Source organism: Notolabrus celidotus, chromosome 12, assembly GCF_009762535.1.
Source record: "Notolabrus celidotus isolate fNotCel1 chromosome 12, fNotCel1.pri, whole genome shotgun sequence".
NCBI lineage: Eukaryota > Metazoa > Chordata > Actinopteri > Labriformes > Labridae > Notolabrus > Notolabrus celidotus.
The window spans coordinates 20,364,223-20,391,974 of NC_048283.1; the positions used below are offsets into that span (position 1 = coordinate 20,364,223).

At 40.3% G+C, this 27,752-nt stretch overlaps 1 protein-coding gene across 3 annotated transcripts in view; it reads right to left on the bottom strand.

Moving 5' to 3' along the window:
- The window catches only part of aplp1 (amyloid beta (A4) precursor-like protein 1), a 51,210-nt gene that overhangs the window by 12,257 nt on the left and 11,201 nt on the right, over nucleotides 1-27,752 (bottom strand). For 2 of the 3 annotated variants that reach the window (XM_034697572.1, XM_034697573.1), the window contains exons 4-6: nucleotides 3,990-4,169; nucleotides 2,948-3,077; nucleotides 383-495 (exon numbers count right to left, since the gene is read on the bottom strand). In XM_034697572.1, the coding sequence (XP_034553463.1) occupies nucleotides 383-495; nucleotides 2,948-3,077; nucleotides 3,990-4,169 (423 nt within the window). Of the gene's footprint in view, nucleotides 1-382; nucleotides 496-2,947; nucleotides 3,078-3,989; nucleotides 4,170-4,521; nucleotides 4,632-27,752 lie in introns of those variants that run through there. The other variant, XM_034697574.1, reaches the window with a different exon arrangement.

The window sequence follows — 27,752 nt, forward strand, 5'->3', positions numbered from 1 at the left end:
AAAGTGAGAGGAACGTTGTAAATTCTCGGTAAAATGAGTCAGAGTGTTGAGTTTTCTCATTATACAAGTTGAAAGGAGGAGATAGAAAGAGCCTCCTCTGCAACAAACACCTCAGGTAGGCGTACAAATAAGTGTGATATGATGCACAACACAAAACCATTCAAACATGTCTAGTCTGCTAGGAGCTGTTACAACACACTACACAAGGGGCTTTGGATACACAGTGGAGAGCTCATTCTGGCATAAGGGTTAAATATTTACAAATGTACTAGTGGAAAATCCTCCTCTGCTTTCATGTGGCTGACAACATTTCCTTATCTAATTCAGAGACATTCATTTAATGCTTCTTAGTGAACAACTAAAACTTCTACAACTATCTTACCTCCTTAGCAATATTGTGCCAGTACACGTAGCTCTCGCAGGCGTCCATCTGCTCCTGGTGGAGGAAACGGCAGCGGTCGGGCACCAGTAGGGCCTCGCTCACATACTCGCCTTCTGCAGTAGGGGAGAAGAAAATGTGAGGTCAATGAAAGCAGAGAGAGTATCTAAAGAGTTTATCCAAGAATGTCCTGTGTCTGAGCGAGGAGCATTGAGCTTTTCGGGCTTTAATTAGAATGTAAAGAGTCTGGAGGAATGACTTAATCAGGAAAATGAACGACAGCAGTTAGTTGGGGATTTGGTTCATACATTTGGATTAACAGTACGCTTAAATCTGTGATGATGGCGCACTTTGAGCGGATAATCTGCAGCTGAGGCAGGGAGTAGCTTAGTTAAAATGTATATCATACATGTATTACATCGATCAGAAATGAGCACTTCATTTTATATAATAAAACTAAAGAAATGGAAAAGTTGTATGGTTCATATTTATCATCAAACAAGTCCACACAGTTTGGCTATTAAATAATATTTAGGGCCCATATATGGAGGAAAGGGTTGGTCCATACAACAGGCAGAACTGCAGAAATTAAATAAGCTGAAGCCAGCTCTAAAACGCTGTGTACAAGAATAAAAATGTGTCATGAATCCAGACTGACTCACTATTTATTACTCATTCATTTAATCATCCTCTGTTAGCCTATCCGCCCCCCTAGTGGCTTAAGGCAGACGTGGCCGCTCTCTTTAATACTGTCTATTAAACTGCACATCCTGCTTTATATCACTGCATAAATTAACTTCTTATAGTTATACAATAGGCACACATGGATTTTTGTTTTATTCAATACACGGATTGTTAAGTGACTTCCTAGATTTGGTGCTACCTTATGTACCAAAGGACAAACATACTACAGACATGTGACATTATTCTTTTAATGACTCACATACTCTTAATAAGAACACAATTATCTAAATAAAGTCTTTAAAATTAAAAAAGTGGTATAGCCTATTCTATCTTATAAAAAAGTTATTAAAAGGAAAAAAGAGGAGGAAGCCATTACTCTGTCAGCCTGGTAATGTTCTGCATTTGTTGCTCAAAATAATGTCAAACTGAGATACACCAATATCAAAATCCACAATATATCAGTGTACTACTCAAAAGTCAAGTTAACTCACTCATCATGGACCTTAACAGCTGATCAGTGCCCTACAGGCGTAGGAACACGTGTGTGTGTGTGTTGAGTTCATGACAAGAGCTCAAACAAATGGACTTTCAGACGGCAGGGTAAAGAACTGAAACATTCCTGAATGTAGTGAACATGAACACTTACATCGACATTCATGTTTGGGTCAAACTGAGGTTCAATAAATCAACGAAGCTTCCTTACGGCCAGTTTCTCACCATGTGTCGTTTAGTATATTTATGTTATTTTATGCAGATCTTGTGTGATAAATGTTGTCTGCGGTTTCCTTTGGTATGTGTTTTTATGTTAGCATCTGGATTCATGTTGGTTTATTAATGATTTCATTTTATTACTTGTGGAGGAGGCTATGTAGTTCTGAATTCCAAGACAAATTTCCCATAGGGGGAAAATAAAGTCATGTTGTGTCGTGCCGTGTCATGCCGTGTTGGCCGTGTCGTGCCGTGCAGTGTCGTGTCGTGCCGTGCTGTGTCTAATCGTATCATAGTACCTCAGACAATCCATCTTAAAAAAACAAACCTTTTAGAAGATTGATTTCATTTAACTAATAACATGTGACCTTTTGATTGGAGAAATTTGTGGATTATTTCTTTAACTGTGGCACAAAACTAGATTCCCCGTTTCCAGTGTTTCAGCTAACAGGATAAGTTAAGCTAAACTAAGCTAAGCTAAATGTTAAAGTAGCTACTCCTGGTGGGTTAACACTTTGACAGAAATGGCTTCCAACAATCTAATCTAATAATTATCAGCTAATGGTCTCTGTCTCTGTCTGTTCTTTTATTTGATTTTTATTTGCTCTTACAGTGTTTTTATTCTATTTATTTATTTAAGTGTTTTATTTGTTTTATCATGATATTACTTTATTCTATTTTATTTTCTGACACCGTTTTATGTTCTGTGTGTTTTAACTTATTTTACCTCACTGTGCAGCACTTCGCTAAACTTGATAGTTTTTTTTAATGTGCTATACAAAGTGGATTGGATTGGATTGGATTGGATCAACAGATTAACAGAGGAGCTCATCTTTGAACAATATTTAATGCAGAGGTTATCACGACAGGGAGATCTAATCTAACACAAACGATCCAGCATTTTTCCTAAAAGTCTTACTTTTCTTTATTAGCTTGTTGATCTACTGGTTAAAAAAAACCAACAACTAAAAGATGTGGTTTGCCTTATGGGATATATTTTTCAAACCCCTGTCTTTCTCCTTCCATAATCAGTGTACAATATTTTGTACATGCAAAATGCTGATGGCATGACATTACAAACATGACATAATGAACCTATAGAAATATAAAAGAAGTCTTTATCCTTTGTTTCCCACATTGTTATCATCTGAAGGCAGGTCAGTGTGTTGCTCTTACCTAGACAGCGGTAGGGCAGCACTATGAAGGAGTGTGTCTGGCAGTGGCCCCAGCCTTTCTTACACCAGGCGGGGATGGTGACGGGTCTTTTTGACTCCTCTATGTGGGAGATGGTAAGCGCTGGGTACACCTGGATGAATAGGTCCATGCAGAGAAGACAGAGACACAGAAACAGGTAGATGTATTGACAGAACAGAAGGGGGCAGACAGAGGGGCAGGGGGCAGGAGGAGGAGGATGGTTAAAGAAGAGGTTTGGATAGATAAAAAAAAAAAAGCATGAGGGAAGAAGAGAGGGGAGGACACAGTCAGTGGGGAGAAGACTGACAAGGGGAAGAGTCATGCAAACTACCTATGCATGGCTATGGAAGGCTTTTGACTGGAGCCATGTTGGACTTGGCATTCTAAAGTTATCATCTCTATTAACATTCATGGTCGTTCTGTATTCTGTCTCAAATATTTTCCTTAAGTATGTAGGCCACTCATTTGAAGCACAGACTCATTATTTGGCTAAATATGGATGATGATGCACACTAGGATGCTTTTTAAATATTTCTAAAAGAAAAAAATCCTCTAAAAGAATCCCAGATTCACAATGTGTCAGCTAATCCTATTACCAGATACCCATTCAGGCTTAAAGCTGCTGCTCCCTGTACCTGCCATATCTACTTTAACCACCAGGTGGCACTTGGCTGCCTTGACTTCAAATAAATCCTTCTGATGGAGGAGTATGTGGGAGCTATGTGTAACATTGATTACCTCACAGAAGATAACATTAGCTAATGTAGAAGTATACACATGTGAATTAATAAGAGGAGGAAAAGAGGATGGTGGCACACATGAAATAGCAAACTATTCCAACCGCCCACCATCATGTCACTATATATGATTGAATATATAGATTTAAGGAGAGATGCAAGACAAAGCAAATTAACAAACAAAAATATTTCCTTTACTTGATATTCTTACAAAGTCTTCTTTTTCTTACAGTCTTTTAAAAACTGACTGACTGTTTTAATTCCCCCTGAAAGGTTCAGCACCGTACCTCCTGACAGTAGGAGAGGATTTCATTGGGCTCTTTGAAGCAGCCCTGGCGGCCCTGAGGATCCGGTTCCCACTGGCCCGTCTGTAGGTTCATGTGCAACAGCTGACGGCCGCAGAACATGGCGATCTGCGGCTCAGCCACCTGGACGACGGGCCCGCTCACCTCGTTCATGGCCAGAGCCTGCAGAGCACAGGAAAGAGGGAGAGAGAAGAGGGAGAGGTAAGGAGGAGTCGATACTAACAAAGTGGCACAAAATATTGTGTTTGAAGCTGATCCAGGAGAGGTGGGATGGCAGATCATTCTGAAATTGCACTCCCCTCTACAGCATTGGAGCAAGAGTGCTAGTAAGGGTGCGAGAGAGTGAAGGAAGATCGAAATATAAAGCGAGAAAATAGAAAAAGGAAGAAGGAGGTAATGCACAGGAGAGCTGAGTGCTGTTGGAAGTTTTGAGGAAATGTTTGGAAAGATAAAATTCAAAAAAAGGCTCATAAAAAGAAGAAAATTAGATATTTCAGTATCAGTTTTTACTTACTGATACTAAGTCCATATGTAGACTTGCATTTAAGTCAACACCCCTCTAATACTAGTGACAAATTATGGATGAAGTTACATAAAAGAGCATCAGATATAACTGAATTAATAAATAAAGAATGTAAGCGTTACATGCAAAGACACACTGCCAAATATAATCACAACAGAGGTATGATTACGTGAGTACAAAAGTTAGCTAAGCAGTTCATGGTAATCACACTGACAGTTGTTTTGGCAACGACTACAAATAACTTCAAAGTAATGACACAAAATTATATCATACTGTAGTTAAATAAAAATAAACAAGCTATGTGAAAGTGAAAGTGAAAGTAATACTGTTATCAATGAGCAGGGGCATGTCCAGAGGGGGGACCAGGGGTGGTATGGTCCCCCTTATAATATGATTAGCCAACCCCGCTGCCACCACAAGATGTGGAACTATGATTGGCTACTTGCGTTATCAGAGGCGGGACTCAGTTAAATCAATGATCTGAGCTGTATTTCAACAGGCTGCTAGTAGCTTTTATTGCAACTGTAGTTTTACTTTGCTGAGACTTTAGATGGTAGAAAAACACTTTGTACATTTATTTCAGAAGACAGGTGTATAAGAAGAACCAGTCCATCAAATATTGTGAGCAAACCTCTTCACACTGCCTAACTGTTAAATACAACATAGCTAGCTATATGTTTATTAAAATGTTGCTGGAGAATGTACCTTCAAATGACAGTGCTCAGGAGTTTCCTTGCAATGCTTTTTAGAACTTTCACAACCTTTGAACAACCTTTTTTTATGGTCCTTCAAAAATTATACTCAGATGATATTACCAATCTGTTGTTGATTATTAAGTTAATAAATATAGGATACAATTAGTGGATACAGAGGAGGTAAATAAATGGTAAATGGTATTAATTTCTTGCCACCCCTGTATAAATCAGTCAATCAAAAAGCCTGGACACTCCTCCGTCTAGAAGCACTTCATACCCGACACAACATACCCCTGATTTTAACAAATAAGACTGCACATAGTGCAAAAAATTCAACATAAAACACACAACTATTGGTGGAAAACACTGATTGCTGACTCAAGGCTTGATCTGAAATAACATTTTGCTAGCTTTGACTAACATTACACTCTCTACCAGCACCACACTGTTGTTGTTAGTATGTCTTATCCTAAAGCAGTTCTTTTAAGGCTTTAATCGAGGCCAAAACCGACAATACCTAATGAAAGAATGTTTTTAACTTACAGCCTATACTACCTCCTTTCTCAAAGAACCGACAGCTGCCAAAAGTTGGCACAGATGTTAGATGAAGAGGAAAACATGTAGCAGACATATATAGAAGAGTATGTAAAAGACTGTTCCCTCTCTCCAGCTGCCTTCTTGTTGATGTTGTTATTGATCTTGGATTATGTTGCCTCTGCCGGGGGAGGGCCCACGGGACCCCACATAGAGGAACAAACAGCAGCTAGGGCTGAGAGTCAGGTGTTAATACAAGCTCATTGACCGGTGGGCCACTTCACTACATTAACACACAGCACCCAGACAGAGGGAAAAGGAGAGAGAGAGAGAAAGAGAGGGAAAGTGGGGGTGAGGTAGAAAGGGAAAAAAAGCTCTATAGACCGATCAGACAAGGACTTCATCTACAGGAGCAGAAAATAGGTCGGGAGTCCTCAAGATCAAAAAGTACAAAGTGCTCTGAGGTTACTCTGGATGGCTGAGTCATCGCTGGTGAAAGAGAGTTAACAAAAGACCCTCAGCTAAAATAAAGATGCAGGTTTTTCGTGCATTATTTGACAGCTACATTCATGTCAGAGAGGTAACATAATGTTTACTGTCCAACATTGAATTTCATCAAAAAGGCATCCTGCACCCCGGGGGCACAGCAAATATCTCACATCCTTTCATCTGTGCTGACAGACAGAGAGATAGACCTTCTGACGACAGACAGGACCGACGACTCTGAGCCTATTAGGAGGAAGATGCCCAAAGGGAAGAAACAGAGGAGAGAAAAAATGGTAGAGTGACGCCTGATCAAAGGGAAGCCCCGCTTTGGCCGACCCTAGCTCGAGTGTTTGAAGTCCTAATTAAAATTCATACAGAATAAAATAAATATATAAACCCCTTTGAGTAAATGTACAATAAATATAATAAGCCCTGAGCAGTCTTTGCATTATAATTACGCTAAGAGGAGTTTGTGTTTCTGCATGTCCAAGCAGATTTCTTACAAATTGCGGATCTACTTTTCATTACTGCTGACCATTTCCAAAAGTGTTTTTTGATCCATGTATGCATTTTCCTACCTTACATGCTGCGTTTTTCACAATTAATCTCAATATTAGCTTAATTCAAGTTAGCAGAGGTTTACAAAATTGCTTGAGAAAGCTTTTACATCACAGTGAACCTTTTTTTCTAAACCCTTTCAGGGTCATTGCCTGTAAAAATGAAGCAGGTGTTTGCACAATGTATAACTTGTAGGTGTGGCTGAAAGTCTGCTATACGTCCAAGTAAAGAATCTATAAATCGCTCCCTGCGTTGAACATAAATCATTTCTAAATGGTTCAAATTATCTTGTTCATTTTCCTTTGTGATTAATTGTCAATTGTTTGAATTAGTGGTTTTACGATATAATTGCTCTCTGAATCATCCAGTTTCACAGCCAATTCTGGAGTTTTGACTGTCAGCACTTGCTGACATCTCCAGAGTGATGGATTTTACATCTCAGGCAAAATTCAAGTCCCTGCATGTTAATGTTCAGCCAACAGGCAAATGAATGGAAACAATGGAGTCAAATAAAAAGAATGAAAAATGTTCTAAAAAAAACCCCAAAAAACTGAAGTATGCTTTTGAGAATTCTTGATTAACTGTTCCTAGTTGGTAAATTCTCATACATAATCATACCTTTATCTCTTTTACTATGTTAAATCATTTTAGAATGAAAAGTAAAGACTGTCTGAGTTATTGTCTGCGCTGATGTGGAGCTTTTTGTTTGTTAGGTGTAATGTTTGATGAGCTGCTAGAGCTGCTGAAACAGTGTGTCTACTGTAGCTGCTGAGCTCATGTCTACATAGACATATCTCTTTGACTCAGAGAAGGTCAGTACCACAAAGAGAAAAAAAAAAACATCCGGATATTTGAGAAGATAACCTGGCAGCTCCCCCTGGTCCAGCTCTCTCTTTCTGCCTGCTCTCCACTCCTGCACTTGCAGAAAATCAATGCTGAGCGACTGCAACTGTATCGCCACGTTCCCCCAATCAATAGTAGTCCATCAGGAGCCCGAGGCCCTGACCTCCAGCACGGCGAAGCTGCACACCCAATCTCCAAACTGATCTGAGAGCAGATTAGATCTCCCTGTCTTGATAACCTCTGCATTAAATATTGTTCAAAGATGAGCTCCTCTGTTAGTCTGCCCCGCACAGCAGGAGAAAACCTGCCTGTTTTTGACCCAGATTGGAGTGTGATCACTCCTACTGCTGCACTCCACGGCAGCCTCACATCAACATCACTCAGGGGCTGACGTCACACGGACCCACTCTGTTCCGCTGTGTGAATGCCACACAGTGACTTCGTAGGTGTTTCATTGTACTGTGTCATTATTTTCTCACGATAATATTCCAATCTGCTCTATGAAGGCGTCAGGTCTTTTATTACTCGAAAGTAGAAATCACTTTTGTGTTCTCAGACATCTTTATGTATGAAGTGCGTCATGTAGGATGGACTGGTTGTGAAACTATTTTGAAATTGCAAACACTAACTGGAAAAACAAGTAAACACAAGACCAAGGAATCTGGAAAATATCTGGCATGACTGTTTGAACAACAGAAGCACAATTTCATTTCTGTGAGGGATATCGACTCATTGTTTCAAGAACTTGATATGCCAACATGACACCTTAAAGGCTGCATTCCTCTAACATATGTAACGTTTACCATTTAGGTATGGTAATCTATGCCATGATAAATCCACACCTACTTATGTGCAATTTGTCCAGCTAAAACAGATTTCTTTCTAAGAACTTTATCAATTGTTAAATATTTTATTGAACAATCAATTTTTTCATTGTAGATCAAAAACATGAATGTTGACTTAAATATTACTCATACCCCCGACCCAACAATTCAAAAATTAACAAAAATGCAATCCCAACAAAGTCCCATCCAACATGCAAATAAAAAGTGCATGTAGGGGGCATGGTCTTAATAGCCTTGCAGTAAGCAGTGTGCTATGTGCATGTGATTGCGGAATAGCATAGATATTTAACTGTACTTGCATGAAATCTGGTTGTTTTAGTCAGGATTATACTAAAATATATTTTCCCCAACTATATTTAAGTTCCCTATTAAGAGCCAACCTTCAATTTAGTAAATTCCTGGTTTATTCCAGTTTATTCCCATGGAAAGTTTCCAACTTTGAAAATTCCCGGAATTTTGCAACCCTAATGAGGGCAGAGTACCCCATTACTCAGATGATTAACTCCCTAGTTAACATTTCTTAATTAATTTATGTTCCTAATTGCTAGTTTCTAGTCCTAATCAATACAGCATGATACTCGTTTGATAAATGAATAGAGGATAGAGCCGGGTATGCTTCACCATTGACTACATTGGTGACCTGTTAACCTAGAAAGAGAAATATCAATATATCCACCCTGTCTCCCAAATATGGTCACTTCTGGCTCCGCAAAAACAACAAAAACAGATGGTGACAGGCAAAATGCTGAACACCTGGTTTCAAATTTCTAGTCCACAAAACAATTGATGACTTTAAAAAAGGCTTTGCTAACACTTTACATGCAGCAAAAAGTCACATGCATAAAGTTTGCATGATAACTTGCTGCAACACACATGTTGAACATAATAAACAGTCTACTTGTTAAACCTCAGGCTTCATGTTTGCCTGCTTCCATCATCACAGTGAGCATGTCACTATTCCCGGCTAGGATCACTGTGTACAGACTCACAAAGCTGCTAGCATGACTGTTGATCCATTTAAGCTGGATCACTCAAAATTCAAATTCAGCACTAATAAGTATGTTTCAAATTAATGTTTTACTATTTTTATTTCAAACATTAATACTGTTTATTCACAGTGCTTCGAGGCCTTCGATAGACGTGTTGCTGCAGCACCTCAAGTTTCCATTTGAGGAATGTGACTGGACATTTTTGACAGGGGAGGCCAAACTAGGGCACTGACTTTTGCAGGGGTGTGATGTAGTATAAGCACACACAAGGACATAAATAAACAGTATTTATTTACCCTTTCAGAGCAACTAACCATCTCTACTTTAACTGCTAAAATGAATGTAACCACAATATGCTATAATACCTTTCTATTTTTTTTTATTTACTTTAAAATGTAATACAGAGTGGTTTTATTAAAATGTTACTTGTTCCAATAGTTTTTTGTCCAAATCACAATTTCAAGTGCTTAAAAAAAGAAAATGGGCTAAACTGAAATGCGAGAAAAGCTACAAGCAGTCTTTCGCAATACAGCCCAGATAATGGAATTGAACACAAGTCCTGCCAGCCAAAACTTGCAATAAGTCAATTTAGGAGTTTTGGGTGGCCAATCATATTTCAGGGGGCTATGGCCAGCTCTATCTCTTTAACCTGCCTCTGCTGCAAAAGCCCAGGAAGTTCTACTAACACCAATGTTACAATGCCCAACTTAACAGCAGAGGTAAACATGTTTACAGACTTGTACAGAAAACAGCTTTGGTCTCAGTGGTTAACTTCTTTACTGGGAAAAGCTATGGGATGAATCATTTTATAATGCATCTGCTTGACTATACTGAAGCTGTTTGCTAGGGGGCTCAAGTCCTTCACTTCTTTGTCAGTTTCTAGACTGATTAAAAGTTAGTTGAGGTCAGAACTCCTAATACAGTGTCCACCATTGTTAGGTTATGTAATGCCTCTTCAGAAACCAATGGGTGATGTCACTGAGACCACGTCCATGTGTTATACAGTCTATGATACTGATAAATAGTCAAAGACAGAGTCCTCTGTTGTACAGGATAAAGCTTTCATTGTCAGCTAAAAGTAGCTGACAGCCATGAATGAATCAGATTCTTCTGCCTCTATTAAGCTGTTTTTGTTCATGTTCTTTTATTTACAGTTTATTCCTGTAATTCCCTTCGGACTGAAAACAAGCAGCAAGAGATCTTCTGTGTCTACATTGGGGTACCCATTTCCCATTTTGAAGCCAATTACACTTTGGAGTGTTAAACCCCTTTTTTATTTACTTTAAAATGTAATACAGAGTGGTTTTATTAAAATTTTACTTGCTTCAATAGTTTTTTGTCCAAATCACAATTTCAAGTGCTTAAAAAAAGAAAATGGGCTAAACTGAAATGCGAGAAAAGCTACAAGCAGTCTTTCGCAATACAGCCCAGATAATGGAATTGAACACAAGTCCTGCCACCCAAAACTTGCAATAAGTCAATTTAGGATTTTTGGGTGGCCAATCATATTTCAGGGGGCTATGGCCAGCTCTATCTCTTTAACCTGCCTCTGCTGCAAAAGCCCAGGAAGTTCTACTAACACCAATGTTACAATGCCCAACTTAACAGCAGAGGTAAACATGTTTACAGACTTGTAAAACAGCTTTGGTCTCAGTGGTTAACTTCTCTACTGGGAAAAGCTATGGGATGAATCATTTTATAATGCATCTGTTTGACTATACTGAAGCTTTTTGCTAGGGGGCTCAAGTCCTTCACTTCTTTGTCAGTTTCTAGATTGATAAAAAGTTAGTTGAGGTCAGAACTCCTAATACAGTGTCCACCATTGTTAGGTTATGTAATGCCTCTTCAGAAACCAAGGGGTGATGTCACTGAGACCACGTCCATGTGTTATACGGTCTATGATACTGATAAATAGTTAAAGACAGAGTCCTCTGTTGTACGGGATAAAGCAGCCATGAATGAATCAGATTCTTCTGCCTCTATTAAGCTGTTTTTGTTCATGTTCTTTTATTTACAGTTTATTCCTGTAATTCCCTTCGGACTGAAAACAAGCAGTAAGAGATCTTCTGTGTCTACATTGGGGTACCCATTTCCCATTTTGAAGCCAATTACACTTTGGAGTGTTAAACCCCTTGTGCAGTGAGCACAGCAGTGAAAGCCTCTGAATATTCCCAGTCTCCATCAGCAGCTGAAGCACACTGATCCAGTTGGCTTCACAGTAATGCCTCGCAATCTGTCAACAATCACACATCTTCTCCAGTAAAGAATAAGCTACAAGCCATTTCCCACGTCTCAGTGAAAAAATACTGAAGTGTGCTGAAGCGTCTACGTTGGTTCAAGTCTCCAGGCACGGAGGGGGAGGTTAAGGGGCTCGGAGGTTGGTGAGGAAGTAGTGTTTAACCACACTGAGTTCCACATATCATGTCCTCGTGCTGATGAGGCTGAACAGGCAGACAGCCCAGAGGCCTGACAGCTCTCCACTGCAGAGCACACGGCATCATTAAAAACGACCTGGTGATATAAGCATCGATTGGCTTTCTGACTTTTCACCAGGTTCCCTGCCTTTGTTCGCTCCCTTGATAATCTTCTTTGCTTCTCTGCTTGCACACTGACTGTGCTGCTTCACTGAGTAATCGCAGGAGTACCTCTACAGTCACCATAGCAGAAAGTATCTCAAGAAACTAAGTGATCCCACAGAGCCTTTAACAGCTGATCCAGTTATAATAAGGGTTAATTATTCTCCCAAATCCATCCTTCTTGTCTGGAAATGATGCTAAATTATATGCTTCATTCAAAATAAAAGCTGTATATTCAACATGATCCAGCAACATAAATGCTTCTGTCAGTCAGGGCTGGGTTTGGGCCAGGGCAGTACATTTCCATGTTCCGCCAGCAGCTTCCACCCTGTACTAATTAAATTTTTAGCACCTGTTCCCCCCTCGTGTTGCAGGATGACTTCATCCTCTGTAATGATGCAATCTCCTGGCCTTGGCTGGCAAGTTGAGGGTGGGGGCGTAGAGGAGGAGACCACCCATCATTTGTCACCTTTTATAAGACGCATGCCATTAATGCATCAGAGGCTTCAAGCGGATGCAAAGAAATATAGTGCTGCTGTGCAGGAAGCCACAAATCATGTCAGAGTTTCAGCCATGGTCACATTGGGGCCTCTGGCATCAGTTAAGCATCTTATCATCTCAGATAATTCTCTTAGTCTTTTTGTTTATCCCTAAATAATTTATGGAATACGTCTATTCTATTGTAGGCTGTAGGTTTGTGATACAGACATAGACTAATAAGCCAAATGATGAATTAATGCTGTTTGATGCCACCAGGCTGCAGCAGTTTAGAAGTGACAAAGCTCCAGGCAGCAGCATTTAACAAGCTAATTTTACATTTGTTTGAGTCGCTCAAGTGTTGCAGGAGTTTAAACATCCAGTTTCTAAAGAAATCCCATTAGATTAGTGGCTGTTAGTTGAAATGAAGCATAACAGTGTTCTCTGCATCGTTATTGTACTAGACGACAAGCCTAGTCACTGTGGCGTAAAAAAAAGCCTGGTTAGTTTGGTTTGCTCCTAATTAGCATTACATTTTGGACAGGCACACTTCCAGCTCTCTTGCAGAGAACACACCCATGCACAAGTAGGCCTCATGGATACATACCACATGTATGCATGAAGCACACAAACACTTGCATATTCACACGAACAGGCCCTCCTGAGCGTGTCTTTGTGCCCCTCTGCAGCACAGATGGCTGAATAGTGGGTGTCTTCCTGCTTCTCTGGGCCCCTCCTTTACTTTTTGCTCTATTTTCCCCTCTCTCACTTCCCTCCACCTCCTCCCAAGGCCAAGCTTGATCCACCCAAAGCCGCCCTATTCTTGATAACCCTCCTGTCTCCCTCTCCCTCCCTAACAGCTTTCACACACTGCCTGACACTCGGCTGTTTGGCCTCCCTCCCTCCCTCGGCTGGTGCTAAATGGCCAGATAGATTTGGGAGCATTCATCATAGTAATCATGTTGCTTAATTATTCATAGACTCCATCAGGCCTCTTCCTGGTGTGGCATGTACTTATTAGAGAGCAGCAACATTAGTGTGCCAGACTCTCATGATGCAAAGGGGACAAAGGAGGATTGAGCAAGCTAGCTCTGCACATTGACACTCAATATTCTACATCACTGACTAATGGATAATTGAAGCCATTAATTTCCTATTAAGAAGAGACCGATGGGCAGAGCGGAAAATATTGCATTGTGTTTGATGTATTGTTCTTAAGCTTCCTACTGTAAACCACATACGACTGTAGAGTGACTTATTGAATAAGTAACTGAATTTCTAATTTCTCTAATTGATCAGCCATCATTATAGCTGAGTCTTATGGTGGAAGGGATGTGCAAACATTGCTGCTGTTCCCTAACTTAGCCTTCATCAGTCCAGATTACAGTGGTCCAGCCTCCAGCTGGGCACACTGGGAGCAGATGGCTCCATAATCACCAGGGTTCATCACGGTCTACAACAGCAGCCAAAACCAACTCCTAATATTTGATTTGGTTTTAAGTATAGCCTCAAATACAGGACATGTCAGATGGCTGCACTGCAAGAGACTCCATTGATATGGAGGCAGGAAGTACAAACCAAGTCATGATCATGGTTATTTAGGATTCTGTTTATTCAGAGCTGTTCCCAACGGGGTCTGTGAATGCAAGGTCAGACTTGTGTCCTTCTCACAAGGTTTGACCCATTACTTTCCCACTGGCAAGAGCATGAAAACTTTCCTTAAAGCAACATTGATACCTATCATATCGTATCGCATCATATTGTACCGCATTGTATCATATCGCATTGTATCGTATCGCATGGTATCGCATGGTATCACATGGTATAGCATGGTAACGCATGGTATACTTCTGATTGAGATTGTTTCTATGATATACTATTTTTTCATATGGTATCATATTCTATCCTATTGTATCATACTGTATTCAATTTCCCATCGTATTGCATTGGATTGTAAAGCACAATTTCATAATATTTCACATCCAATATTATCATTTAATTTTGTATCATGTCCTATCCTATGCTATCCTGGTATGTCTTTTTAGATTGCATTTATTGTATTATATTGTATCTTACCTTAAAATATTGTATATTATAATACTGTATCGTACTGTATCATATTGTGTCATACTGTACTGTATCGTATTGTATCGTTGCATATCGCATTGTATTGTATCGTATCATTTCATACTGTATCTTATCGTATTGAATTGTGTTGTGTCACATCATAAAGCATTTCACAGTGTGTTTCAGTTTACACCATAGACCGTATAACATATGGACCTAGTATCTGTGACGTCACCCATCCGTTTCTGAAAAGCTGTTTTGAGGCCAGTTGGCGGCGGCAGCCATATTGCTGCTGTTGAGCGACGTAAAGAGGCGGGCTTTGAGCCTCCTAGCCAACAGCTACAGTGTTCCCGCCTGTCAGTCAAGTCAGCTTCTGGGGCTCATCAGGGGCTTCGTACCCTTACAGAAAAAGAGCCTTTACCTCTCCCATCTGGGACTCATGTGACTTATTATAAATATCATCTTCACACGTGCTCTTCTATCTTTCTTTCTTATGCACTCAATAATGCACACTCTGCCCTACATCCGATACAATCAGAGACAAAACAGGAAACTCTCACAGACATACACTGATTTCATACATTGTCTTCTCGGATGGATGGAAATGTTGGTTTTCTGATATTCAGACTGAAACAAGTGTCTGTGATACTTGCGTTGTATCAAGTAGGCTGAAAATATACGTATGTCTTTCTCTCTCTGTTCCACCCACATTTCAGCAAATGCTTCTTCTGAGTCACACACCATAATGACGCCACACTGCGCATTGGTTTTCCCCGGAAAGGCAATAGAAAGGAGAAAAAAAAAAGAGTCTGTTGGTCATTTTCACTATCCTCTCTCTGTATTGCCTCTGATATGTGGGAGAAAAACAACAGCAAAATAAAGCCTCACAAATCCAGCCAGAAAAAACAGAGTCTGAAAACATGAAATAATAATTCTGAGATTCATTATTCCACGTAGCCAAACTGAAATGACTTCATCTTCTTGGAGCATTATTGATGAATTTCTGCTGTTACATAACACAGCTGAACCTCCTTCACAGTTAAGCAACACAACATGGGAATGCCAACATGTTAATGCCAAACACTGTGTGAGCCTGCAGATACGATTTCAGACTGAAGAGCTACCTCGGGGATTGAAGGAATCAAAGGCTTAGCAGAGATTTGAGCAGTGCAGGTCCATCTGAAAACATCCTAATGTCAACACAATTGCCACTGAATCAGGGATTTTCTGCAGGCAGATTGAGATTGACACAATGCAAACAAACTTTCCAAATCTGTATTTATACGCTAAATGAGGCTTGAGTCATGGCTTGATCTCCAAGGCTCAAATTTCTATTAGCAATGCATTTTGTGAAGGCTGAAATGTTTAAACCCTTATACATTATTTTACAGACTATTGATGCCTTTTCTCCCCCATGGTTCAAAATCTTTTTGGTTCAGATAAGTGGAAAAGCATGTTCTAATGATACAAAAACATGAAAAGTCATTCAAATATCATTATCCTGAGACTATAACAGAACAAGAGCAGCATTTAAATGAGTACTGAGTGTTACGGATGAGCGTTCCTCATTTAAATGACTGACAGATTGGCTTTGAGCTGGATCTCTTAATGTGTAATCCACTCTGCAACCAAATCTTCGGTTAATGGAGATTAGGAGGTAAAACAGTTTTCAATTTCAGACCAGGGGAGGACGTGTATTCATAGATGATGGCTATATTTTACAGCAGAGTGAGTTATTAGGGTGAAATGTATTTTGTTAAGTGATTTTTTTTTGCACTTTTGAAATACTTACAATTGGCGTTCAGGGCCACCTTAAGTTATCGTGTATTTCATGCAGACGCAGACACCAACAGTGGAATGCCCTTGAGCAAGATTTAAGCAGATTAAGGCAACCTTAAAGCCTAAATGCGGGCTTGTTTAGGTTAAAGGACTGTTATAATTGATCCACTTAAGGACAGACTGTCTTTCTACGATCTCCCTGACAAACAGCAGGCGGCAGCCAGCATCAATAACATCTGACGCTTCTTCTTGCTTCCTTTTTATCCCACACTCAGGGCCTCTGCTGCCTCTCATGCCCCTCTCTCTGCCTTTGACTCGCTCGTTTTTGCAGTCGATCTCTACTGAAGTCTTTCTTCCTGGGAATTCTCCTTTGAATGAGCATGTCATCTCTCCCAGAGTCCTACTTTTTTCCGCTTCCCTGTCACTTGCTGCAATTTCTAAATATTGAACATGCCGCACACTGCATCGCTTACTTATTACTGAACTCTGATTTTATGTAAGAACCAAATTTGAGGTTATCTGTAGAGATTTTCTAACACTATTTTTTCCTTCATGTTACCTATTTAAATGACTGAACTTGAGTACTGGCTGATGCAGAGTTTCCTTGGGATGCTACCTGGATTTATATCTAAATATATCCAGGCAGAAAAACACTGTTTTCTGGATTTTTCAGAGTTCTGACTGACAATCTTTGCCAGTACTGCATTGTTATTGCTTGTTTATCATCACATGGTAATTTACCTAAAAAAGTGACTTATTTTCTATTTTTGAGGTTTATAAATAATTGTATTGTATCAATAGCAGACACCCTGTGTAGTGCAGTATCTTGACACAATGTCAATACTTCTGGCAGTACTGCGACAACATCAATTCCAGCTCTAGGAACAATTAATACCCACTGAAAAAATATGTTTTCCTCTAGATTTGTCTTTGAGCAGCATCTATGTTTTAGTGTCTACAACATGTCTCCTAACTTCATGATAAAATACTCTTATCAAGGGGCGCTGGTGGCCTAGCGGTCTAAGCACCCCACATAATGAGGCTACAGTCCTCGCCACAGAGGTTGCTCGACTCCCGGCTGCGACCATCTCCTGCATATCCTCCCCCGCTCTCCTCTCCCCACATTTCCTCCCCGCTCTCCACTCCCCACATTTGCTGCCTCTCTTCAGCTGTCCTATTAAATAAAGGCAAAAAGCCCAAAAATATAACTTAAATATATATATATTCTCATCAAGGTCTTTTATTAGCCAAAACTGGCAACTATTTAAGACAAACGCTTCAGTATTTGTAAGACAGCAAATAATGCAACACAAGCACATTCATATTCATGTTTAACTGCAGAACACTACTGTTTTAACGAAGGGTGGGTTCAGAAATCAATATTTGGTCAAATAAATCAGAATTTTCATGACAGCCTCCAAGCATCTAGGTATGCTCTCCCCCTGTCATTCACATTGCTGTAGGGTGATTTTGTGCCACTTGAAGCAGTTCATCAGGTGAACACCTAATCAGTACCTCCTTACGTAGAATGAGGTGCATCTGTGCTGAAACTACAAACACTGGAATAAAAAGAGCTTTCATGCATGTAGTGACGCTGATTCATGAAAATTTTGAGTGGTCTCTTCTTTTTTTTCCAGAGCTGTATCTCTCCGTCTAGGTTACATTGTTTTCAAGAGTCCTCTGGGACGGATTAATTTCATCTATTCAAAATATGACCCTCATGATCACTGCAGTTTAATTGCACTAATATGCAAAAAGGCAATAGATAAGCTCATCTGTTTTTGTCTCGGCTGTATGAGTGTTTGTATTCTTTTTAAGTTGAGCACACCAAATAAATAGAAGTCACGTTAAAATTAGGGATGCACCAATCCTACTTTTTAGGCCCCGATACCGATATCGATACCTGGGCTTTGGTATCTGGATATCGATACTAGCCGATCCGATCCTGGTATTGTTTTAACAATTTCTATTCCTTAATGTGAGGATAGAATCATGTGCTGGCAACTTCAGGCTTTTCTGACTTTGTAAACCAAAATAAAGTAAACATTTTTAAACTGACAGTATCAGTATTCAAGAGATTATAAATGTGTACCAGCAGTCTGGTGAGTTAATCTTCATAACCAATAGATATTGTAAACACAGAAAAGCATAGAACTGAGATAAATAGATCTGCCATATGGATCAGCACTATATATTGGCCCCTTGTCACCGATATCCGATCTAGCTTTTTGAGTCCGATCCTGCCGATATCCGAACCAGGATCGGATCGGTGCATCCCTAATTAAAATGAATGTACAAGTACAGTGGTGAGGCACTTAATAAAAGAGAAACATCCTGTACACTACACACAGAGTGGAGGCATCAGAGGAGGTGGGAGGAGAGGTAGGGAATCGGGGTTAAAAACATTCATATATCTCTTTCCTTCTCTCTCTTATTCATGCACATATGCAATTCTGATCACATCATGCCTGGTCTCCCGGGAGCCTGTCTAGCAGATGCATCTTATGGAAATGAGGCTTTGAGGTTATATGTTATGTGAACCTCCCAAAGAGATCGTGCGGTATAGGTAGAGCGGTGTGCAATTGTGTGCATTCATTATTAGCATTATATTAGTATTTGTTAAGGCGTGGGTTGGAGCAGGAAGCCAACAGCTACAGATGTTTTTTATTAGTGGTGGCGACCCCAGCTCCGCATCATATTCAGTGCATTACACAGGTACTTAACGTGCTGTAAAAATGTGTTCACAATATTTCAAAACATGCCTGTATATTGCTTTTATCCAGAGGCATGTGGGATCACCACAGAAGGAACAAAGTGGCCTTTAACTCCCAGTGAGAGGTCACAATGTACACGCACGCTGATAAAAGAGCTCAGCATGGCCAGCTTTAGCCCGACGAGCTGCAGAGACATATTGAGGGGAAAACCTCCTCCCAGGATGCCTCAGAGAGTATGTTGCCTTGCACAGCATCTTTGTTCATCTGCTGCTCATGCTAATGAGGTGCTCTATTAATGAACAGCGGGATAAACAGCTAATGCATGGTCTGCTGGGACCGGCAAGGCAAGAAAGTAACAAACAACCAGGCAAACAAACGCAAAGGACAAACTGGTAATACAGTGCAGATGTCATTCTCTCACATTTGACATCAGCCTTCGCTTACTCGCCGTCCTCACACTTGTTCTCATCAAACTCGTAAACACATTTCTTTTTCATAAAAAGCCCTCTCCTCCATGTTCTTCCTCTCAGCATCACTTGGCCACTGAGGGTGGTTGCCATGGAAACTCCACCCACAGGAGCAGGCTACCTTCCCTGTTACCGTAGCAACTGGTTCCCTACAGAATTTCAAGCATGTCACTCAGACATTCTCTTTCTCTCTCCACCTTGTTATCACTTCTTTCTGTCTTTCTGTCTTTCTTTCTTTCTTTCTTTCTTTCTTTCTTTCTTTCTTTCTTTCTTTCTTTCTTTCTCCATATCTTTTCTGCATCCTTCCATCCTCAGCAGCTCTGTGGTTAATGCTTGGTTAGCTTTCCTTATTACTGATTGTTGCCTGTTTACATGCCACTTGAATTACTTACACAGTTCTGGGCCTGCTGAGTCTGGTTTTTTGGATCTCTACAGTGAACAAAACTTACAAAACTTCAAAGTTTACTGAGGAAGTTTTTCTAAAGTGCACATTAATCTAACTTGTAGAATATTAAGGTAACACAGAGATGAACAACAGCTGTAACAACATGATAGTTGCATTAGCCTTACCTTCAGCAAGGGGGAGCATCCATGTAACTCTCAAGATGGTGATATTACTGACATGATTTATATTTTCATTTATAAAATAAGTTTTTAATTTGACACCTACTTTTGAAAGCTGTTAATAACAAAAGCCGTATCAAAAAGAGGTTTCATCTTTTATTCTTTTTTTTTTAAGATATATTTTTGGGCTTTTTACCTTTAGTCCATAGGACAGCTGAAGAGAGACAGGAAATGTGGGGAGAGAGCGGGGGAAGACATGCAGGAAATAGTCACGGCGGGGAATCAAACTGGCACCCCATACGAGGACTGTAGCCTCTTCATGTGGGGCATTTAGACCGCTAGGTCACCAGCGCCCCAGTTTCATCTTTTTTATTGTAAAGATTAACAAACATTGCTGTGTTCCGTATCACTGTAAACTTCATCTTTGGGCTGAAGAGCTGGTCAAACTAATCAAAAACATGTCATTGTATTTGGTGGAATCATGTGGAGGAAAACCATATTTATCATATAGAGCTCTGAAGATTAAACTTGACCCAATGCCTTTGAATTAAATCTAAAATAACAAAACCTGTATTACAAACACTTATTAAAGATAAGATAAGATAATATAAGATATACTTTATTTGATCCCCATTGGCTGAAATTCTTTTGTTACAGCAGCTTATAACACGGGACAGGGGAATAAAACAATGTACTTACATAGTTAGAAATATTATAACAATAATAATAGTAATGATAAAACAAAATAGAATAAAATAAAAATTAAATAAAATAAAATATGGTAAATATTACAGATATATACACACTATGTACACTTCTATCTGATGAATAGATAGTGATGTAAGTTATTGCACAGATAATTGTTATAAAAAAAAAAAACACAGTATGAGAAAATTAGTGCAATTCAAATGGAGGTGGCCACTTATGCAGGGGCAAGTCCAGAGGGGCGGCCAGAGTTGTCATGGGTCCCAACTGAAATCTGATTGGCCACTATGCTTGGCTTTTTTGCTTTGTCAGAGGCAGGACTTTTGCTACAACCAACTATTTGGGCTGTGTTTGAAAAGGCTGCTAGTAGCTTTATGACCATTTCAGTATTGTGCATAAAAAAATATTTTGGATAAACATCTTCTTTTTGAAGACAATTGAGCCAGACTGTTTACTGTTGTGTTACTTTTAAGTTAAAAAAAACACTCCAAATAAAACATGTGCAGAATACTTCCATCTAAGTAGTTAAAGTAAATCAGTTTGGTGGAAACAGACAAGGTATATAAATGTAATTCATTCATACTTAGCGTCACCCCCATAGACTGTATAAATAATGGATGTAGTATCCGTGACGTCAGCCATCTGTTCCTGAGAGCTGTTTTTAAGCCAATCGTTGATGCTGAACTGCTGTCGAGCTAGTGTGAGGTAAAGAGGCGGGCTTTGAGCCTCCTAGCCAACAGCTACAGTGTTCCCGCCTGTCAGTCAAGTCAGTCATGTCCTTAAATGGGCAAAACTCGTAATTTTAATATCTTCTGAACTGTTGCATTAGAAAAAAAATCACCCCCATACAGTGTGTGCCATTAGAGAAATTAGCTCTTCAGAACAAGACCGTTTTTTTGAACCAGGCTGTACACATGTTTAATAATGCTGCATAGATCTCCTTTTTTAAATTGGTGTCTATGTGGTTTCAGTGTTTCTGTAGCAAGCCTCAGGCGGATCCTAATAAACTGCAGTTTATAACACGTCCACATGGGCTTCACATTTTGAGACCGGAGGTTGTTGCTTGGTCACCTCACATACATTTAAACACTTGTAAGTCTGGACACGCCTCGATTTTTTTTAAGCTTCTGTTTTTGTGAACTGTCTATCCATCCAGGCCTTTCACACAAACTGTAACAAAGGATGAGATGTGTAAGAATATGAACTATGTGTTTATCAGATAAAATGTAGATCAAGATATCTTTTTCCTTACATTTCAGCAGCTCAGATGTGTCCACATATCACACTCAGATACTTGACATTTCCAGTAGCACAAGAAAGTCGACAAAAAATAATAAGTGAGATCATACCAGGCTGACATGTCCTGTCTTGCATTAGCTGTCTCAGTGTTATTTCAGACCGGGCCACTTTGGTGAGATAATGTGTGCTGGCTGTGCGGTCTGCAGAATCACTCAGTAGATTAAATATTAGTGTTATCTCATTTCCTCAGGCCATAAAGTCTCCGCAGACTGTCCAAGTGAAGGGAAAACGGTTTAATCACTGAGAGGATCTGTACAAAAGACCCCTCACAGGGGCCTGGAACCTCCATTTGAGCTTTGTGCTTTCATTACATCCGTTTTTTCCAAGCCATCGCTACACTCAAGAGAAGTACGCAATTAGTCAGATGAGCTTGGGTGAGTATTAGCTTTTAACTGGCACAGCCCGGCCTTGGCACAATAACCCTGAGCTCTGAGCTGCGGAAAGAAAGAATGAAATACTGTTTGTCTCTCCCTATTACTGTCTTCTAAATTGCAGTGTGGAATACAACAGCAGCATCACCTTAGACCCTTTGTCCTTCCTCAGCATGGTGTGGCGTGACTTGATCTGACTCACTGTGCCTTGATTTCAGTACCAGGTGTCTCTATTGATTTCATCTTCAGACAGAGCCTCTTATAAGAAGGCTGCCTTTGTGTACAATCTAGGTTGTAGGAAGGAAACAAAAGGTCACAGCAGCTATGCTTATTAAAAATGGTAAGTCTGTGCAAGATGTTCAGCACTGTGCTGTCCTGTCTGTGATGATGCTACTGAAGAAGAGTTTTCTAAATTTACTGAAAACACTAAGTAACGAAAAAACAGACATTCTAATGTCTTAACTATATCTCAATCTTACTTAGAGCCTTGGCAAAATTGATAACAAAGTTTACCAGCTTTTGCCAGTGGAATATCAACAAAAAAGGTTCCAAACTAGGCTAAATGAAACAATGTCTCAGCATTATTATTATGTTTAAAGTTATATTTTTGGCCTTTTTGTCTTTATTTAATAGGACAGCTGAAGAGAGACAGGAAATGTGGGGAGTAAAGAGCGGGGAAGACATGCAGGAAATGGTCTCGACCGGCCTGGAATCGAAACGGCGACCCCTAGGTCCACCAGCGCACCTGTCTCAGCATTATTAAGCCAACAAATTGTTCAATTATCACATTGCAAAGCTTGTGAAGTTGAGCAGATCAGGTGAAACACTTCTACATTTTCGCTGGTTGATGTAATTGGAGATGTAATTGGAGAACCCGCGGCTCAAACAGAAAAACAGTCATGCAGAAAATAGAATTCCCTCATCATCGGGGCATGAAGCTAACGGACTATTGTGCATGCAGAGTCCATGCTCCAGCTGCCTGTAAACAAGCGTGCTACACAGCTACTGTCACTGCTACAGCCAGATAAATACATGAGGTGGTTCTTAAGTTCGCCTATTTCCAATATCTAAGGCACCTCATCTAGTCGCTCTTTGGCTACAACAAAAGGCAGTAAGATGGGATCTTTGGTATTAAACTGGACCTGTCACAGGGCTGGTACATGAATTCAGTATTAACATACAATTGAGCAGTCTAAGAAATAAAGGCTGCAACTGTTTGGACAGTTGATTTGTCTCTGATTATTGAAACAATTAGGGCCTGTGTCCACTAACAGCTTTTCTGCACAAGTGCATCAACAGCAGTACAGTTTCCTTTATAGTGACCATTGAGTCTGATTTAAATGTGTCATATCTGCTTCCATTCAATGTAATTTTACATTAAAAAAAGTAACAATAACAAAATTGATTGAAATTATATCCTAGCATTAGCAGCAGCTCTTGACCTGGAAACTGTACCCCACAGCAAAACAAGTGTGGTTTGTTTCTCCTCCGAATAAACCCCACTATTGTTGTCGACAAAGTTGAGATCAGAAGCCCCGCCCCTTCTTAATTTTGATTGTCCAGTAATAGAGAAGTGACATTGATGAATAATGTGGTATTCCAAATGTTGAACTATTGTTAACTGAGAGTGCTGTTAATACAGCGGCATAAACAACTGACATCAAGGGCATTGTTTGTGTAGAAAATGAGGCACTGCTGGCACAAGTTGACCCAGGCCCTTAATGGACTTATCCGATCATAAACTGCACTATGTATTAATGGCTGTTATTTAATTATCAGCTTTAAATTGACCATAACTCTTTTAAACTCAAAACATGCAGTTAGAAATCTTACTTTAGGCCATGTCTTTGTCTTGGCTACTGTTAGAGCCATATGTGTGTCAATATTATGTGTGGACTGTTTTTCTTGTTGATGCACTTGTGTACGCACTAGGTGGCAGGTGTGTCAAGCCAGGTGTAGAATGCATATAGGGAAGAAGACCCAATTAATGGCAGGTGAGCTGCCTACCGGGTAGCATACAGTTTTTGACTTAATGTAGTGGCTTGCTTTTGCCAAACGAAACAAAACACCTATAAGCCACCGAGGGGCTTGGTTGACACATCATCCTTGTGCAGGATGAATGAGTGACGTCCAAACTCTGTACATTGACATCAATAAGGGTTTATTTACATCAACATACAACATAGGCTCAGCCGATCAATCCACACTACATCCACTATGAATTTGCGGAATAGAGGCATAAAGCTATTGTACAAGAGACGATGACAAAGATAACGAAGACGGCGAAGACAGCGACGGTCAAAAACTGTATGCTACCCAGTAGGCAAATCACCTGCCACTAATTGGGTCTTCTTCCCTATATGCATTCCACACCTGGTTTGACACACCCACCACCTAGTGTGTACACAAGTTCATCAACCAGTAAAACAGTCCACACATAATATTGACACACACATATGGCTCTAACAGCTACTAATAAAACTAGTGTCAGTGTTAGACAGAGGGTTTACTACTAATGTGGAGCATGGGTCCTACCGTGACATGGTAAGAGTAACCATTAACCATTAGGTAAAGTCCGCACCTGGCATTTAGCATGTCTTATCTCCAAATGTACAAGCAAACTTAATGGCTGGTAGCCCTTTCTTCTGCAAGGGTGGAATGCTCCCAGACTTCAGAACTTTTATGATGCGATGTTACATTGGCCACCACCATTTTGCTGTATGTTTAGCTGTCACTTTCCAGTCACTTTTTTGCATAAGCAACTTTCAGGACAGATAGTAAGGATGCAAGATGGCTCAGTCCCACAGACTGTATGAAATATTGACGTAGTATCCGTGACGTCACCCATCTGTTCCTGAGCGTTGTTTTGAAGCCAATCGACAGCGGGAACCATATTGGAAATGTGGAACTCAACCAGGCATAGTGTGATGTAAAGAGGCGGAGTTTGAGCCTTCTAGCCAACAGCTATGTGTTCCCGTCCAGGATTCACGTCAGTCATGTCCTTATTTGGGCAAAAACTTGTAATCTTAATATCTTCTGAACCGTTGCGTTAGAAAAAAATTCAACCCCCATACAGTGTGTGCTGATAAAAAGATTAGCTACGTAGAGCCAAGCTATTTTTTGAACCAGGCTGTAAACATGTTTATTAATGCTGCAAAGATCGTCTTTTTTGAATTGGTGTCTATGTTGTTTCCGGTGTTTCTGCAGCCAGCCTCAAGCGGATTCTCAATGAATTGCAGTTTATAACACTTCCGCATGGGCTTCATAGTTTGAGACTGGAGGTTGCTGCTTGCTTAGTTCTCAACAACAACTCAGCTCCAAATGTAATGTCTGCTCACAGTATGAAAATGGGTGACAACTAAACCGACTAATCATAAGCAGTTACATTTGTATAACTTTAATCAAACAACTTAATTAATTTGTCGTTTATTTTGTGGACAATGTGGACTAATGGTTCCACCTCTATCAGAAACGGTATGTTACTTGTAGAATAGCAGAACAGCTCTTCACAGGTCAAACATGTTTACCTCTCTGCGTGTGTTTGTGGGTGGCTATGGTTGGGGTTTGGGCATGGTTTGGTAGTTCAAGAATAGATTTTTAAAAAACCCCATCATTAAAAACTATGATTATTGAAAGTGTATCTGTACTTAAATTGCTCAGCACATGGATCTGGTCTAACGTACTAGATAAGAGATCACCAGCCTGTTTTTTCCATCATCATGAGGCCTTATTTTAGAGCAGTGCCATGCAGTGGAAATGAAAACCTATAGCTGTTTGCACCACCAGCACGGTTATTTACAGCAGCACACCATCTGTGTACACTGTATAAAATTGAAGCAAATCAATTGCAAGCAGCCTTTACAGAATCTATGATGGAGTTGCTGACTACTGAGCACTGAGTCAAACACTGTGGGAACATTTTGTCTCAGGAGAAGGGAGGGTATGTTTCACACTCCCACAGTATGCTGCAAGAGTACACTTGTCTAAAGTAAACACCATACTAAAACACATGAAGACTGCTAAATAAACAACTGCTGCCAATGATGTTTGGAAAAACATCAAATGTATTTTTTTAATGTAGAACAGAGATGTTTCTCCCTAAGTGATAATAAATCCAATTAATGGTGGATCCAATGTATTTCAGTAGTTTGTTAAATGTCAAAAACAAGTAATCAGTTGATATCCAGCATGAAATATCAAGCTAACCTCAAGCTAAAATCCAGCATGAGCAAAAAGCTGAAAGAGCAGCAAAGTTCAGATATAAAATAACAAAACGAAGGCTGTTGGTGCATGAATTATTCAAGAACAATCACAGGGAAAGTGAAAAGATGTCACTGGCCACTGAAAGCTGCTGAGGCAGATGGAGGAGTGGTGTCTGGGCGAGAGAGCAGGGAGGGGAGAGGAGGAGGGGAGGGGGTAATGAGAGCCTATGGGATGTGGCGGGGCACAGACAGAAAGGAGGGATGAGGGGGGCCGAGGAGAGGAGGAGACAGGCGTGGGGATTTTCTTTTGTGTGGACCTAGAGGGTGGGGATGGGTGGAGTTGCGGTGGTGGGGGGAAATGAAAACCAGGTAGCATGAAGAGAGAGGAGTGATGAGAGGGTGCGTGACAAGTTCCAGAGCCTTGTCGACAAGCAAAAGCCCAGACCTTTCCACGGCTTTCAATAATTGATGCAGCTTCTGCAGCGTGCCATCTTTATAAAGCAGCAAGTGTGTGGGGCATGTATGTGTGTGTGTGTGTGTGTGTGTGTGTGTGTGTGTGTGTGTGTGTGTGTGTACTTCTTCAAATTTTAAATGTGTGACCTAATTGTGAGTATGTGAGCGATTTCCGCCCATCAATATACAGCACTGTACCTTTGTGAGATTTGATTAATGAGTGAGAAATTAGCTGATAGAGCTGTGTGAAATTTGATGGCGGAGCAGAATTGAGCTGCCAAAAAGTAGATCTATTTCTCTCTACTGCTTCCAACGCTCTTCTCCTGAATGTTAATACAGGTCTGATCAGCCTCAGTGGACCGAACAACCCTACGCTCTCTTAAACCCTGCAGCAAAGGCCGTTAAGGAAATTAGATTTTTGCAGCAGTACAACTCAGTGCCCCGCTCAGGCCACAGGGTTTTTTTCTCCTTGTCTCAATCCAAGGCCACCTGTGAGTACATATACATGACAGAGATGGATCTCTCTGCGCTCTCCCAGCTGCAGCAGGGGCTGGGTTCCTCCTCCATTAGCATGCACTCCACCCTGCAACCCACATAA